Source organism: Neofelis nebulosa, chromosome 8, assembly GCF_028018385.1.
Source record: "Neofelis nebulosa isolate mNeoNeb1 chromosome 8, mNeoNeb1.pri, whole genome shotgun sequence".
NCBI classification, from domain to species: domain Eukaryota; kingdom Metazoa; phylum Chordata; class Mammalia; order Carnivora; family Felidae; genus Neofelis; species Neofelis nebulosa.
Window position 1 is genome coordinate 17,014,081 of NC_080789.1, and position 17,302 is coordinate 17,031,382.

A 17,302-nucleotide genomic window follows, 5' to 3' on the forward strand; every position below is an offset into this window, starting at 1 on the left:
GGGCACCTGGGTGGCGCAGTCGGTTAAGCGTCCGACTTCAGCCAGGTCACGATCTCGCGGTCTGTGAGTTCAAGCCCCGCGTCAGGCTCTGGGCTGATGGCTCGGAGCCTGGAGCCTGTTTCCGATTCTGTGTCTCCCTCTCTCTCTGCCCCTCCCCCATTCATGCTCTGTCTCTCTCTGTCCCAAAAATAAATAAAAAACGTTGAAAAAAAAATTAAAAAAAAAAAAAGAGGTATTTTAGAAGTCGTGGGCTGGTTTACCAGCAAGATTGTTAAATTGTTATCAGGGAATTTCATACACACAGAGTCGAACCACCATCTATCTTGTCCAGCTGTCCCATGAGAAAACAGATATTGAGAAAACCTGAGAGAAGGTAAGGGCTTCCTCTAAGGTCGTGCGTTAGTAACAGAGCTCCTGAATCTCCTGATACCCATCTCAAGACACCTCTTTCCACTCTATTCCTGTACTTTTTGAAATACAACCCATTTTGAGGAGAATAACATATGCTTGCTTGCAATTAGATTATCTTTTCTACTCGAAGCAAATAACAAAAGCATTTCTGCACAGGGGAAAACTAGCAGGGAATCTAGAGGGTTAGAACTCTATTAGAAATACTAGAAACAGAGGCGCCTGGGTGGCTCAGTTGGTTACGCATCTGACTTCAGCTGAGGTCATGATCTCGTGGTTCGTGAGTTCAAGCCCTGCATTGGGCTCTGGGCTGACAGCTCAGAGCCTGGAGCCTGCTTCGGATTCTGTGTCTCCCTCTCTCTCTGGCCCTCCCCTGCTCGTGCTCGCTCTATCTCTCTCTCCCTCAAAAATAAATAAATATTAAAAAATACTAGAAATAGAAAATCTCCAGCCAATTCCCAAAAAGAAACTCAACACTCTATGACGTGGTCATGGGCACTAGGGAATAAAGTTCCATTATGCTTTTGCCTTGAGGAGAAAGTCTTTGAAGAAGTGTCTACTCAAGATTGTTGTGTATCTTGTCAGGGAGAAACTGATTACGGTTTCTGTGTCCCTGTCCCCCAGTGGGAAAGCTTATTTGTCTGCACCTGTAAGCTTATTCTGTGATCCCTCCCCATCCCAAACACCAACTCCAGTAACTGGCCATGAGCAAGAAGTTGGTTCAGTCTCAAATCAGTTTTGCTTTGGGTCTGCCAAAGGCTGGATTCTGGTTACAAAAAATAGTATGATGGAGGATGATGATGATGATGCTAATGATGACAATGATTGCAGAAACTACCATTTATTTCATACTGAATCCTAACAACACCCTTTAAGCTAAGCATTAGTGCCATTTTACAGATTATAAAACAGAGGCTATGAGGGGAAAGTAACTTGCCCAGCTAATAAGTGAAAGAGCCTGAATTCAAATCCAAGGGTGTCTTACTCCCAAAGAGAATGGGCTGTCTCAGGAGAGAGGGCATTCCTGATCACAGGACGTTCAAGAGGCTGGATGTCATTCAGCAAGACTGAGAGGCAGCGGGGATCTAAGCATCATATGTGTCATTGGACAGGTGGAGCGAGACTTTCTGCCTCTATGGAAATGCTACTGGGGATCTTTTAGAGACCGGCACACATAGTGAATAAAGGAAAACTTTTTTCCTGTCCTTGTTCTTGCTTGTCTTATGATAACTCTAACTCTAAGCTCTCCACCAGGATAGCAGGTCCACAATGCCTCATCTTTTATACAGTGGTTGCTTCTGTGTATACTGGACGTGTCTTGTAATACCCAACCTGTAAACTTGGGTCTATGGTTTTACTCTTCCCACCTGCATAAGGGCATCTCTGTATACTGAAGACTGCCCATCTCTACATCTCTGCTCTGTATGAACCCTGGCTACTGCCGAACACTTAATATTGATCCTGATCTAATTCCCAGTCCCAGCCTCTCTGGTCTCTCCCTATCTGTCATTTCCAAAGTTTTTGGTAACGAAAAGTGACACCTTTGTGTTTTAGTTAAACACTTAGCTTGTTCTTACTAAATGAATTAAGTTGCATTTGAAACAAAAAGAAATGAAAAATAAAATTAACTGCAAAGAAAATTGATCTAATTATCAAAGACCCCTCTACAATATCACCTGCTCCATTTCATAGAGTTAACCCCAAGATGTGACCCCGCCTACCTAATCTTGAAGTTCAAGATTTCTTAGAAATACATAGCAATAATATCTATTCATCCGTATATACATAGCAATATCACTCATCATCAAGGCTAAATATGTACAATTACTTAGAAAACATACAGTACCTCTTGATCATTGAGTCATGATATTTTCTTCTAATCTTAAAGAGAAAATTAAGAAAAGTTAAGCAACCAGATTATAAAGAACATATTCTAGTTTCCTATAAAATGATGAATACTAGCGACATATATGTATGTGCTAGTCCAGATCATAAAGCAGAGAAATAACAATGAGAAACAAACAACTATAGTATGTTACAAATAAGGTAACATAGCCTGTGTGCAAATTATACATATTAACAATCCTTTCAAACTATGCCTCAGACAACTGTACGGTGGTGGCCGATAATGAGCACTCTTCACCACGAGCCACACATTTAACAAGCTAGCTGTGAGGCTGCTGTTATGCATGCTATCATGAAAAAGACATCATTAGCCCCACGATTACTACTCATTAAAACAGAAAAAGGGACCTCGCTTCATTTACTTATACAATAGGCGGTTGTTTTTTCATCCGATCATCAGACTGCCATCAGCATATAAAAGGAATATATTACAAGAACTTACCTTTATGTTCTAGAAGAACTCCGTAAACTTACTGAATCATTTGCTATCACTGTCACACCAATCGTCACTGAGGTTAACAATAAATTTAAACTATCCGTGGGGAAAAAAAAAAAATTTAATCCATGGAGCATAACCACAAATAGACGCTAAATTTTGCCCTGGAATTACTCTCACGATGTGGGTGCCAATTTCAACCAATGATTACAATGAACAGATAATGGCTTTTCTACATGGTTAACTGCAACTAAGTAATACATAGGTTGAGCTGGGCAAGCTGAAACATAAATTTCATATTTTCCCCCACAAAACGAACAGATATTTAGAGAAAGTAAATATCACAATTTTACTTACTTTTTCGTACAGTCTTTGTTTGATTGGATACCATATTGACAGCTTCAGACGGTAGACCAACATATACCCCTCCATAGTTTCTTCGTGAAAAGAAGCAGATACAGAAAAATCAGACCAATATTAAGGGAGCTCAATATTTGCAGAAAGTGATAGAAGCTTGGGATACTGCCAACAATTAGAGAATTATTAAAATAACTCATGACTTTTCAGAGTCCAGAGTGCTGACCATTACACCATGGGACCCACCTAACTCATGACTTTTCAAAAGTAGAATTTGGAATATAATTGCCCTTGGAAATACAATGTTTTCTATGTTAAAAAGAAGCTCTATATGAAAAAAGAAAGCTATGTCAATGGAATTTTTTGATATTTAACTTGGAATGGAAAAGAAAAAAAGAAGTTGGGATTTTTGTAATTTAGTACAGTAATAAATATCCATAGAGTGACATGGTAGTTAATGAGTCAACAGTCATCAAGAATTTGGAGTGGTCAATGTGGTAGTTGCTATGGACACACAGAAATAATTCCCTGTAGGTACATATAAACATAAAAGGATGGGAGGGAGAGCTAACGAGAAATGAGAGTAGAGTGCAGCCAACCAGAGGAGGATAGGGAGGGTGGAGGTGAACACCTCCTTCATTGCTGCGACAATGAAGGAAGTCATCAGTTAGGGAGAAATAGCATCCAAAGGCCACAGGATGGAAACCAGCTATGACAGGCCATGTGTAAAAGACAAAAATTGAGCATGCTTGAAAGCAAGGCCCGTGGGGCACCTGGGTGGCTCGGTTGGTTAGGTGTCCAACTTCGGCTCAGGTCATGACCTTGCTGTTTGTGAGATCGAGCCCCACGTCCGGCTCTGTGCTGATGGCTCAGAGCCTGGAGCTTGCTTCAGATTCTGTGTCTCCCACTCTATCTGCCCCTCCCCACTTATGCTCTATCTCTCTCAAAAATAAACATTAAAAAAGAAATTAAAAAAAAAAAAAAAGAAAGAAAGGCTTATGAACTTTGGGCAAGTTCTTTTTCAGATCACATGCTCCTACCTGTATTCTCTGTGCCAGAAGTTTTCTGGGTGTAACCAATGCTATTGGCAATGCACCACAGTGTTAAATTACATCCGTGAGTTAAATTAATCCATGAAAGACAGCCAGAATTATTCACTTAATTAAAGCCAGATTCAATATCAAACATACCTCCTCTTGTCATCTTCCGTTATCGATTCTTCTGTTCTGAAAGGTCAAAAATATTTGCTATGAGCCAGTTGGTCACATTGCCACAGACTTTATTTTTTGGTTGTAAAAAGAAGAGGGCTACTGACTTAAAGTCAATTTTGCTTATTTAAGTTCTCCCATCAAGTATTTCCATAACACTCTTGTTCCCACCCCAATCATTCATGCACTAAAAAAAAATGTCATTTTCTACTTAACAAAATGTGCAAATCCAGCAAATGCCAAAAAGTCCAACCGCTAACAAAAGGACAAATGGACGGCAACCAAGATTGGAAAGAGCACACTAACACAGCCTCAGGAAGCCTGGCCTCTTGTCATGGGTGTGCCACCAGCACACCCATGGGCTGTTGGCAAGTTGCCAGCCTGCATCTCATCTGTAAATTAAGTGGCCGACCAGATGCCCAAGGTGCCCACCCTCTAGTCCTAGGGTACTGTGATTTTTTGATTCTCATGCCACTCGGTGGTACAATTCTCTCTAGGTATGAGAAATTTCTTTAGTGCAGAAGAGTTAACGTTAGTTTGACTTCCTTCTATATAAACGGGCCATTTTACATATGATCTACTGCATAGAGAAGGAAGAAATGTTTAAAAGGTGACTTTTAGAGGGGATCACAATTTTAAAATGTACAGCATCTTTCCTCGCATGAGAGGAATCCATATTCTACTGATACTCCTTGGCATATTTCTAAGAGGATTGGGAAGCTTTCCCTCAAGCACTAGTTAGCATACATAAGTTACTTTTCTTAAAGGCAAAAAACCAAGATTCAAATGTATCTGGCTGAGTCCAACATGTAATCCTAAAGGGCTTTAGGATTTCAACAAGAAAGAATGAATCACTGAATCTTCTAATTTTAGGGACTGTCTAATCATGGTTTCATCCATTTAAAAGTTGGGAATGCTTCAAATGAATATGTACAAGAGATTTTGCCTCATTGCAACCTCCAGTAAGTCTCAAGCCTCTGCAGAAGGGAGGTGTAGATTTGGAAATCATCCGTTGAACACTGGCCATGCCCACAGCTACTACTCCGATGGAGTGCAAAATCCATCTTGAGATCTAATTTATCCAGATTGAGCACATAACCTAAATTTGCCAGATAACCGTCAATTTCATTCATTTCTTGCTAAAGCTGGATCATTTTTTAATTCAAAGGTGTCAAAGTCATACTGTATTAGAAATGGTGTTAAGCTTTAGTGAAGTGGTATACAAGGTGTTGTTCACCACTTTTAATTAAAATGGATTTATAACCCGTTAGTGTAGATAATAGGACAATGATGGTGACTAACTGGTTCGAGATTATTAGAACTGTTTACCTTGGTCCCAAATGGCTAATCCCATCATGATGTTGTTTCTGAAGCTACTGGTAGGTTTGGACAAATACAATGTCTCATTTTCTGGCACAAATTTTTTTTTTTTCATATCCAACTCTGTCTATTTTAATTCTTTCTCCCCTTGCCTGATTCTGCTTAAGGATACACTAAAAGTTTTAAAATATATTTTAGCTCCCCCAAATATAAGAAAATAGTAAATTATTTTTAATCTACTATCTCTTATAAAGTATTCAATGTCCTGAAACCCACTCTGTGCTCTCCATTATAAAATTAATCAACAACCTTGTACATCTAACTTCCAGGAAATGATAATGCAGCTGCCACAGATACTGGGTGATAAATTAAGCTTCAGACAAATTACTAAGTCATTAAAAATACCATTTATAAAGACTTATTAGATACCCACTCTTTTAAGCCTTCAAATACGCTACAATGCCTGCCTTTGTATATATGCCCCCACGTGCGAGGCCGCTCCTTCATCTGTTCCTTCCACAAACAATTATTCTACAATACAAAGACCACATGGGTAAAAATGGTGGCATCGCTGAGTCTCTCCTGTGTGTCAGACACAGGGCAGGGCACTTCACAGGCATCTCACAGGGCACCTCACAACAGCTCTGCGAGTTTGGACCTGGGGAAGTAGGTTCACAGAGCCGTGTCATTAATAAATATGTGAGACCAATTAATAAATATGCGAGACCAACAAGGAAGACTGACATTTAGACCCCGCCTGACACCAAAAACCGTGCTCCGTGTTGTAATTCATCACTTGTCTCTCAAATAGGAAGATGGAAAAGTCAGAACGCTGCCAGTGACAAAACAGCAGGTGGCCACTCCCGACCTGGGACCTGCCTCCACACCGCTCTTGCAAAAGCTTTTGAGCATCACCTGGCTCTCACAGCCGCCTGTGGAACTGTGCAGGCATTCTGCTCGTGCTATTACATGGCTTCCTCATCACACGGTGGCTTTTAGCCACGTTTTCAACATGAAAACCTGAGGCTCTGAAAGGCTGAGTGAGTAGCAATGACCAAGGTTACAGAGCCAGGTAACAGAGCCAGAATTCAAATCTCAGTTTGTGTGATTCCGACTCCTGTTTCAGAAACTGTGAGCCCATACGCGGGTATATCAGAGAAACACCCCCTTCTACCAAGCTGGATCTCTCCAATTTTTATCACTCCATTTAAGGAAAGAGGAAAAAGTAAGACAGTAAAAGAGTCTTAGTCAACATTTTGTTAGCATTCGGAGAAACTTCTAACTGCTCCAGGGGCAATCAATCCTCACAGAACTTGCTGAATTGCTATACAACTCATTTTTATACAAGTTTAAAAATTGTCCTGATGGACAGTTATGTTAGAATCTATTCATCTGAACAGCCAGATCCAGACTGAGGTTAAATCAGAAAATGGTGGTTGGTCTAAGTCCAATCTCCTTGTGAACTGACAGGTCCAAGCCAGTGTGGTCAGATGCCTGGGAACCAAATGCTGCCCTGCCTGTGGCCAAGTGGACAGCATCCTACCAGCTGGCATAATGTGGTCCTGACCCAACTGCATTAGAAGAAGAAATGGTCCATCAAGCAGCAGCAGAGATTCCTGAAAGGTCATTTCTTACTGAAGAGAAGTGGACATTATCTTGGAGCAGTCCAAAACTTGGGGTTGAACTTACTATACTTCTAAGCACTTACTAAGCCTTCAGAATTCTAATCCTTGGGGAAATTCTTAAGTTTTGAAGAATGCCCTTGCTGCTTAAATATCTGGGCTGCCCCACATGTACACCATTTTAAGGAATCATTGGGTTTTGTCTCCTTATAAAACAAAATTTGGAAAGATTTTGTTATCAACCCGCCTTAATAATTCATTGGCAGATATTTTCTTAGACGTACAGGTGCCCAAAAGAGCTTCTGATGAGCACGGGATGACCCAGGGGGAGCCTGTGTCTCTGACTCAAAGGCAAATCAGTTTTACATTTTGGTAAGCCTGTGCCATCTCCTTTCGGACACATGCAGATTTCTGTTTGGTTTCCGAAGTCATGAAAATAGTCTGTGGTCGTCTGTCAGTCCCACTGATCCAGAACACCAGGCTGGGAACCGTGCTCAGGCCAGAGCATCCCCCACCCCCACCCCCACCATGGAGGAACTTCTATTTTCCACTGAGGACTTGATTATTTTTCTTTTCTGGCCACTACAGTTTAAGTGGGAGGGCAGTAGCTACTGTGAGGCCTGCAGCTGTGAATGTGGCTCAAGTACTAAATCTGGTCCCCCAACCGGTGAAGGAAGTGGAGGGAGCCACACCTCCCCCAGCTTTGTGTGAACAACAAGCCATGGACAGATGGTCTAGAAGGTCCTCAGCACTACCCTATACGCTGCCGGCACTAAAGCAGAGAGGTAAGGGCACAGAATGAGACGGCTCCAGCCTCGAACCTTAGAGAGAAGAGCCTGAAGCCTGAACTGTTCCCTGCTAGAAAACATCAACAGAGTGAAACCTAGGCCAATTCATGGCAGACAAACTGGAAAAGAGGATAAACTGCTTTGCTGCACTTAAGCACCACCCTTCTCAGGTGCTAACTGGTCCCAATATCTCTACAAACTCAGCCTACCCATAATCTTGTTCCCTTAGAAAAGGAGCAAGGACACATACATCAACCAGGCTAAATCCCCCATCATGGTAATCCACTCCCAAAGAATAGTTCTGAATCACAGTTCAAGAGTCAATGCCCAGACAGCTACAAGCAGAGGCACTGAAAACTGGGAAATGTACCAGAAACAGGGAAGAATCCTTGAGGTTTCTACTAGGAGACCCAAACACGGAGTTATAAGAGGTAAGGGACCAGCTACCATAACCAAATCACCTACAAACAAAAAGTGAAAGGTAATTTTTACTGACTCCTTTCCCCTCCATGGAGCCACAGGCTGGGGTCAAGGAGAGGGAGGGAAAACCAGCACAGATTACCAAGAGGTCAAGAGTGATCTGGAGACAACTATATGGCATTTCAAGACAAATTCTGCTCCTGCTCGGGGACCTGTGCAGGACTCTGTCTCCTGTCAGCTGTGACCTCTCGCTTCCAAATCCTGCCCCTCCCCACACCCTGGGCTGTGGGGCTGGGACTCTGACAAAATTCTCTCCTCCGCCGCCAGTCTCCCTATTAGGTTCCACCAAAGGGAATGCTAGAGGGACATAAAAAAGAGACATAAATGCAAAGGAGGGAAAGAGGGCTGCTCTTTCCAGCTGTGCTCTATCCCTGTCTGCAACAGCCCAGCAGCTGGCTCCAGTCTCCAGAACAGGCCCCGGATTACAACATTCAGATGTGACAGCACCGACCTGGCAGTGCGCACCCCACCCCCACCGCCTCAGAAGCCTGGGTCCCAACCCACAGACTCCTCCTCCTCCAACTCCCAGATTATGACGGCCCCAACCTCCTTCCTTTGTCACTCCAGCCTGAGAAGTGGTAGCCACTTCCTGCTATTCCCACCCCTGATCAGTGAGTCAGCCTTCCCTATCCTCCAAGACCCGCTTAACCAACTCCTCATAGTGAATTCTTTCTGTTAATATAGTTAATGTGGTTTCCTTTTCTCTGTGTGGATGCTAACCCATACATTACTTGGAAGCAAGAGTGGTTTATCTCCCACCTCCTGAATTGAAATGTCTTACTGAAGCATCAAAAGCACTTGTGACTTGCTGTTTATCCAGGTCAATGCACGGGACCATTAGGATGTGCTGAAGGATACCAGTAAGATCAGGATATTGCAGAACAGAGGATGAGGGGAAGCAGGGGGATCTATGGAACAGAGGCAAGGCTGTGATGTATACTGTTGGCCTTGCCAGGTAAAAGCAAACTGCTTCTGTACTCCTTGCACACTGGTGCAGAGAGAAGGGACTTGCCACACCAAAGGCTGCATAACAGGGGCTAGAGGCTACGCTATTTTCCATAAGGACACCACACCTTGAATGGCCGCTGAAATTGCCCCTTCACGAAGTTTGCAATAATCAAAGTCACTCTCTAAAATAAACCTCCCTCCTGGACAGACCAAACAGGCAAGTTAAATGGGGATGTGAGAAGTATCTCCATCATTTTTTCAAGTCTTTGGTGCTGGCACTAATTTCTGCAGTTCCCCCTAGAGATGCTGTATCCCTTTTTGTTTATTATTCTAGTAGGGAAGGAAAATTCCATGGGCTTCCACTTGGGCCTTCCTGCCATGACAGTCATTACTTTGCAGGTCAAGGAGCCAATGGGTGGCTTCTCCCAGTTGCCAAATATGTCTCCTCTGATTATGAATTCAAGAACTAAGGAAAAAACCAGAGCATGGGTCTCCAGGCTACTGGGCACACTATAGTTTGAACATTAGCCAAGTTTTCTATCATAAGCCCACACATGGACTTCTGGGCTACAGTGGCATTTTTGGGTCCTCAGGAATTAACATCAATTTAGAGTCAGTATCTAGAAAGCTCTAAAAGGTCCAGGTACTTCCTTTTGCTCTGGACACAGCTACTCTAGTAAACAGACAAAGGTCCCTTGAGAAGGTGTGGAGAAATACCTATAGTATATACAGGTGGCAGTGACAAAAGTTCCCTCAAGAGAACATGGCCTCAATCACTGGGAGTCTGACTTGGGTTGGGAAACTGGGTTAAGTGGCTATGCCTTTCCACTGTAATGACTCAAATTAGGTTTCTGGCTCATAGACCAGAAGTTTTCCTCTTATAAAAATACAGAGAGGGAGAAAATGACCCTTTAGAAGGCTATCCTTCTAATTTATCCCTAGACAGGCTGTAAACCACCAGCTATCATCAGAGTTCCCTCCAGGATGAGCCCCTGTGCCCCGTCATCCCAACCCTGCTATCTATTATGGTAAGTGTGTCCACCTTGTGGTTAAGTTCCACTTGGTAGACATGCGATCCTGTCCTCTGGGATTCTGTCATACCACATGAGATAAAGAGCCCATCTCAGGGGCACAGCCACCTTGCAGAGGACCACCTCCTTAGTGCTTATTGGTACACCCTCTCACTATGCATTCCCCAATTTACTCAAAGCTTAGTGGGGATGGGGGGCGGTGTCCTCTGCAGTGGGGAGCAGGTCATACTTGAGAAATTCACACCAATATCCCAATTTCCTTAAGCCTTTGGATTCCTTCCTCTCCAGACCCCAGGGAAGTTGTGACCTACTCTGTCCCTGAATAGAGTAAGCTCAATGATGCAGAGTCTCGCCAACCAGGTTAATAAACTGTTAGAGTCCCCACCATGCACCTAAATTATTCAATACAAAATCTCTGTTAAATACAATACCAGCCCCATATATATTCCTTCCACCTTGGTCTCACACCCTTAGATCCATTTCCACACACATTTCTTCAGTTCCTGGTAATATAAACTACACAATCCTGCAATTACTTTGTAGTATAAGCTCTTTCCTATAAGACACAAAGTCAGGTCAGACTTTGTGTCTGTGCCTTGGGAGCACATGGAGCTCTGACTCTATCTGTGTGTCTGAGGAAAAGAAGGGGTGGACGGAGTAGGTCTTGAGGACAAGCAGCACCTAACCAAACCACCTCCCCAGATGAGGGGACCCTATTCCACACCTCCCCACGTAGCCAGGCTACTCCTTTCCCAAAGGCACTGCCAGGAAAACCCGAAGTTTCTGTCTGGCAAAGATGGAGAAAGAAAAGTCAGCTTTGTTTCACATCAATTCTAATGTAGGCCAATCTAGTGCTCTAACCAGAGAAGTAAGAAACAGAAGAGGCTAAAACAGCTGTCTCTATTAGAACTGGAAACTGAAAAGCTATGAAGTAGTCCTTCAATGTGGAACTGAATCTAAAACAGTAACAGAAAAAGCCCTTCCATCTGACACCGTTTCAATGGCCTAACACAACACGGCAAGAAAGTCACGGCCCTCTTCATTTCTTGTTTCCCCAACTCAATAAAGAGTAGAGGGGGAAGGAAAAGTGTGAAGAGGCAGGCAGACTGTCTTTTTTTTAATGTTTGTTTGTTTATTTATGTATTTATTTATTTATTTAGAGAGCTTGGGGAGAGGGGCAGAGACAGAGGGAGAGAGAATGTCAACCAGGCTCCATGCTCAGCGTGGAGCCCAACATGGGGCTCAATCCCACAACCAGGAGATCATGACCTGAGCTGAAATCAAGAGTCAGACACTCAACCAACTGAGCCACCCAGGCGCTACCCCCCCACCCCTGCCATTTGCCCTAATGCACAAGGCAAGAAAGTCAGGGCCCTCGGGACACCTGGGTGGCTCAGTCAGTTGAGCGTCCAACTTCAGCTCAGGTCATGATCTCCCGGTCCGTGAGTTCAAGCCCCGCCTTGGGCTCTGGGCTGACAGCTCAGAGCCTGGAGCCTGTTTCGGATTCTGCGTCTCCCTCTCTCTCTGCCCCTCCCCCACTCATGCTCGCTCGCTCTCCCTCTCTCTCTCTCTCTCTCTCTCTGTCAAAAATAAATAAACATGTTAAAACAATTAAAAAAAAAAAAAGAAAGTCAGGGCCCTCTTGATTCCTGGTTTCCCCAACTCAGTCAAGAGTAAAGGGAGGGAAGGAAACGTGTAGAGACGCACATAGGCTGGCTTTTTTCACTTAGTGGTGTAAGCAAACATGTATTTGAATACGTTTAAGGGTCTGGAAAGGCCAAGATTTAAACGCAGTTTAATTTACGGCTAAAGTTACAACTTCAAGTCCTCTGTTAGCAGGGACGCGTGCCCCACTCAGTGTCAGTGAAGGGAGAGGCACAGGAGAGAGATTCAAGGAACAGAACCTGCAGGAAGGGGTTCGGGTACAAACATGGTCCATTTTGCAGTCATGCCTAGGACGGCCTTAGAAGGAAGACTTACTTCCGTTGTGCAAAGAGCAAAGGAACAAAGTAGTACTAACAGCCTTCCATTACTTTTAACAAGAAGACACTCCATTTTCTGCTTACGTGTGACCCACTGCTATACAGAGTGCACTTGCGGGATTTGCTTGTTTCCTCCAGAGGGAGCATGACTGAAAGCCTGCTGCTAAATGGCTTCCTCTAGTATCAGGACAATGCTTTATTTCTAATCATAGACAGCATTTGAAAATGTGTGGAAAGTGACATCATATTTGAAGAAATGTAATAACGAAATCATTCTTAATCACAAGCTCACACCCCATTTTAGGAGGAAAACCTTTTAAACCACAAGAACGTTTCTTACAAACATATGGAACATAACAATTTTGGACCAGGTTTAAGAAATACATTGGGCATTTAATTAAAAATGGGTCTCCGTCTGTTAATAAAAAGTTCAGCTTCCTTTATCAAAGAATAGATAAATGTTCGCAGGCAAAGAATGTGTCGAGGGTAAACCCACCCCTCGGGACTCAGGCTCACAGGCTCTGACTCAGATTCTCGGTTGCAGCATCAACCACCATGTTTGCAAAGACCAGGGTTACTGAGGGTGGACCACAAGTGAACACATTTGCCCAACTTGGGGATTGTTGAAAAGATAACTCCTCCGTTAGTTTAAAAATGACACGCCCTCGCAGACGAGTAGACTGGTTACTGATTTCTATCTCACCAAAACTGACCCAGCCCATGACCCTCCCACAGGCATGGCAGAAAAAGAAGAAGAAGAAAAAAAAAAAACAAAAAACCCCAACCGACCAACGGCAACCACCACAACTGAGCTCGCAGTTTCAAAACTGCTTTCTTCTATCTCAGCATTTCCATCATATACTTCTAGCCTACTTCCTGTGAACCTGCTAAAGCCAGCACAGGGTCCCTCCTACCCTTCTCAGATTCAGTGTCTATACGGATCCACATTCTCTAGGTAATGGCACACCCCGTCTGCTTCATACTAGCTTTGAGCACCTTTCCTAAATAAACCAGAGAGACTGGATTTCCCCCTAAACATAAATAAGCTCTGACTTTTTTAAAGTCAAGATTCCAGAAAATGAGCTGCCTCAAAACCAGCTACGTGTCTGTGGTCACTGTTTGGGGCAGGCTGGCTCCCTTCTGCCTGTCCTTTTTTTGCATGAACATATTTGCGGCCGCCTATTTAAAACCAACTATCTGCATAGAACATTTCAATCTTTTAGTTTATTCTGCTGTGATTTCAACCCGATCAATAACTATCACTTTAATTAAGAGAAACCTTATTCAGAGTCACTCTGTCAAATATAAACCACTACTTTTTCATCCTCAGTAATACCTGGTAGTCAAAATATTTTCGTCACTATTATTTGCTTGGTTTCTGGGTTGTGTAGAATAGCTATCCCAAGTGACCTAGAAAAAAAAAAAAAAAAAAAATGGTTCCGAAGATAAACTAAATGGAACCATGGCATGGATACATGATGTTCACTTTCAAGAACAAATACAGATGATAAATATTAGCCAGCTAGCCAGCCGCTCCAATTATCATCTACTGTTTCAGCCTCGCCACAGCTTGCCTTAAAATTCACAAAGTTCTCATTTCCCTAGCCTTCCAGAACGAACACAGTTGTGTGGCAAGGAAATGATTTATATTTTTACTTGCTTATCAAGAAAAATGTTCTAAATATAGAGTTTCTTATTAGCGATAATCTAACAAGTAGAAAAAACAGCCTGCGGTCTCTTCTTTTTCCATATTTGCAGTGTTGCTAAAGAGGCCAAACTTATTTTGATTTGTAAACAATAAGATTTAATATGGAAACCTCTGGAGACCATGTGCGTAGCTCTAATTATCTATTTTTAGTTGCCATTCATGATAATATTTTGGAATAGGTTTATTAATTGACAATGTTGACTTCCCGCTGACACTACAGCTCCCTGGATAAAGTATAATCATTTAAGTTTCTTTATAATACGTTCTTTTGATGACTCCTGCTTTTTAAGTGTGATTCCAATCAATTCTACCAAACACTTAATTACATATTTTGGAATATATGTAATCTCATTCATTTCTTCAAGATTTCAAAACTTCTTTGAAGAGTTATCTTTAAATCTCTCTTCTTGTATGACCCCCTTGGCCAATATTGGTCCTGTTCTTTCTTCCAGAATGTATTACTGGAAAACATGAATAACATTCATTCTTTGTATAAGGGCAATGGATTGAGAGCCAAATTGCAATTCCCCTCCCCTCCTTCTGCTCTCCTTCTAAGAAACACACAGTGCTTGGGATTATTTTGGCAATGGCTGCAGAAGCATCATTTGTTAAAGACAGGAATGTTCTCTCCACCTCCTTATCTTAAGAAAACTTGCTTTTCCCTGATGGTATCACTTTTCTCAAAATCTCCCAGTGTCTCCAAACAGGAGATGAAGCCAGCAGGCTCCCAACCTCCCCACAGAGCTCTTTCCGATAGGGCCAATGTCACCTTCATTCAAACACTCTCCTCTGGACACTGGAACCCTGCTACGGCAGCTCCAAATACACTAAAGATTTTGGCCCTGACCCAGAGGTTTTCTTCTGAACCATCATTATCTTGGAGTATTTTAAATTCCATGAAAATCACCCAATCGACCTTTGCTTCACATTTTGCTGACTTCCCCTATTCCAACGACTTTTGTTGCTACTCTAATAACTCCCTCCATGACTGCTCTGAAGAGCTTAGTTCCTGGAATTACTTCACCTCTGACATTTTACAGTAGACAATCTCACTCCCTAGAGGGGGGAAAAAATCATTATTCTGATCTTCCCCTCTCCCTGCATCCCCAAGAAGCCTCCAGTCCAGCCATCCGCCCACTCTCCCCATTCATCAGCCCCTTAGGCTCCCCCTCTCCAGCATGTGCCTTGCAGCCAAGCATTTCATCCACTCTTGCTGGTCACACCAACCTCTGTGTCCCAGGATGAACCCACCCATCTGCTTTCTGTCTTCCTGTTCCTACTGCACTGCCCTACCTAAGGAGAATCAAACCGTGTACCGACAGGCAGACAGCGGGAACCACCATGCAGTGGTTCTGAACTGCAGCTCTGCGCTGGGTCTTCTCCTGCCAAGTGTTTGTGACAGAGCCTCTGCCAAGTCTTTTCAGTGACACTTAAAGCATCAAACACTTCTAACTCCCATGTATAGGCAGCAGCAAAGCATAATGCCAAGTATCATCCTGGGATACTAAATATACTGTACCAATAACCATCACAACCCTTGAGCAGTTACTTAACTCTCTGGGCCCCATATCCTCATTTGTAAAATGAAGCAGCATTACTGTCTCCATCAGATCGTCATGGGTACAGAATGGGATAACATAGATGCTGGAAATCACTGTATGGCATACAGTCCTCAATAAAGATAAGCTCTAGGAACTGAGAACAATGATGACGATAATGATGAAGGTGGTTGCCCTGTACACTTACCATCATCCCAATTTTACGGCTAAGATTACGGAGGACACCGCCACCCGGGGAGCTCAGTCAGTTAAGCATCCAACTCTTGATTTTGGCCAAGGTCATGATCTCACATCATTCGTGGGATCAAGCCCTACTTCAGGCTCTGCACTGAGAGAGCAGAGCCTGGTTGGGATTCTCTCTCTCAAAATAAATAAAGTTAAAAATAAAAAAATAAAAATAAATAAATGCGGGTCTCTCTGCCTCCAAAATGCATGCTTTTTCATTGTCACTTCCACACCATGCACCTCAACCTCCTGCTTCTTCACCAATACACTCAGGTTTGTAACTAGGAGTAGAGAGTGTTCAGCTGACACAGGTGCATTAGACATGAGAAATTCATAAAGAATTCCAAGGACACTCGAGATGAAAGAGTCAGAATCTCATTTTAATTTAAAAAGCAGCGCTTCAATGTATTTTCTGTTAACTCATTCTGAGATATTCTCCTCTGTAGCTGCTACCTTCCAGAGCAATAAAATTGCTTCGTCAAGAACGGAATCCTCATGAGAGGTCACCATACAAGTTCTAAGCAAAAAAAGTATTTGAAATACCTCATTTAAGCTGAGTGGCTATGATCTTTTATTTTCAGTAGCAAACATTAAATTAGTGTCATCTTCTTTAATACTGTTTCTTACTAAAATATGTTTGTAATATTCTTATAAATATTGCTTAAAATGTGAATAAAGAGATGGAAATTGACCTAGTGCAGAATGTACTTTGCGTATGTTTGCCCCATTTGGGTAACAGCATCCCAATTTGTCTGTAGTGTGAGGACCACCACTCTCCCACTCTTTGACCATATATGGTCAGGTGGAGCTAATGATGCTGATTGGCTCCAGTGGTAGACACATGACCCAGGCCTGGCCAATGAGAAGCCAACATTCCCCTGGCTCACTGGTTGATTCTGAGAGAGGAACATGACCCCATGCACTGGCAGGGAGAGTCCTAGCCCTAGGATTTTTAATCATACTGCTGGGAAAGAAAAGCTCTTTTTCCACAGGAATTATTATTATTATTATTATTATTATTATTATTATTATAAGTATCTCACTATCCAGCACAGAACGCAACACAGGGCTTGAACTCATGACCCTGAGATCATGCCTTGAGCTGAGATCAATAGTCACACGCTCAACCGACTGAGGCACCCAGGCACCCCTCCACAGGAATTATTAAGCTGATAAGATAAAAAGTTGGCCATCTCCATCACTACTTGGGAAAGCTTCCTAAGAATGGAGCCTAAAACAGGAAAGCAGAGATGAGTTTCTTCCTGTCATTTGATCACCTGGATCCAGCTGTGACTAGGGCCAAACCCCTGGAGCTTTTCCATTAC

The 17,302-nt window shown here is 42.8% G+C and overlaps 1 protein-coding gene across 1 annotated transcript in view; it reads right to left on the reverse strand.

Moving 5' to 3' along the window:
* The window catches only part of C8H12orf75 (chromosome 8 C12orf75 homolog), a 38,818-nt gene that overhangs the window by 2,047 nt on the left and 19,469 nt on the right, over window positions 1-17,302 (reverse strand). Inside the window, exons 2-4 of the mRNA XM_058741543.1 lie at window positions 4,297-4,332; window positions 3,107-3,186; window positions 2,255-2,289 (exon numbers count right to left, since the gene is read on the reverse strand). Coding sequence (XP_058597526.1) covers window positions 2,285-2,289; window positions 3,107-3,186; window positions 4,297-4,332 — 121 coding nt within the window. The 3' untranslated portion in view covers window positions 2,255-2,284. The remainder of the gene's footprint in view (window positions 1-2,254; window positions 2,290-3,106; window positions 3,187-4,296; window positions 4,333-17,302) is intronic.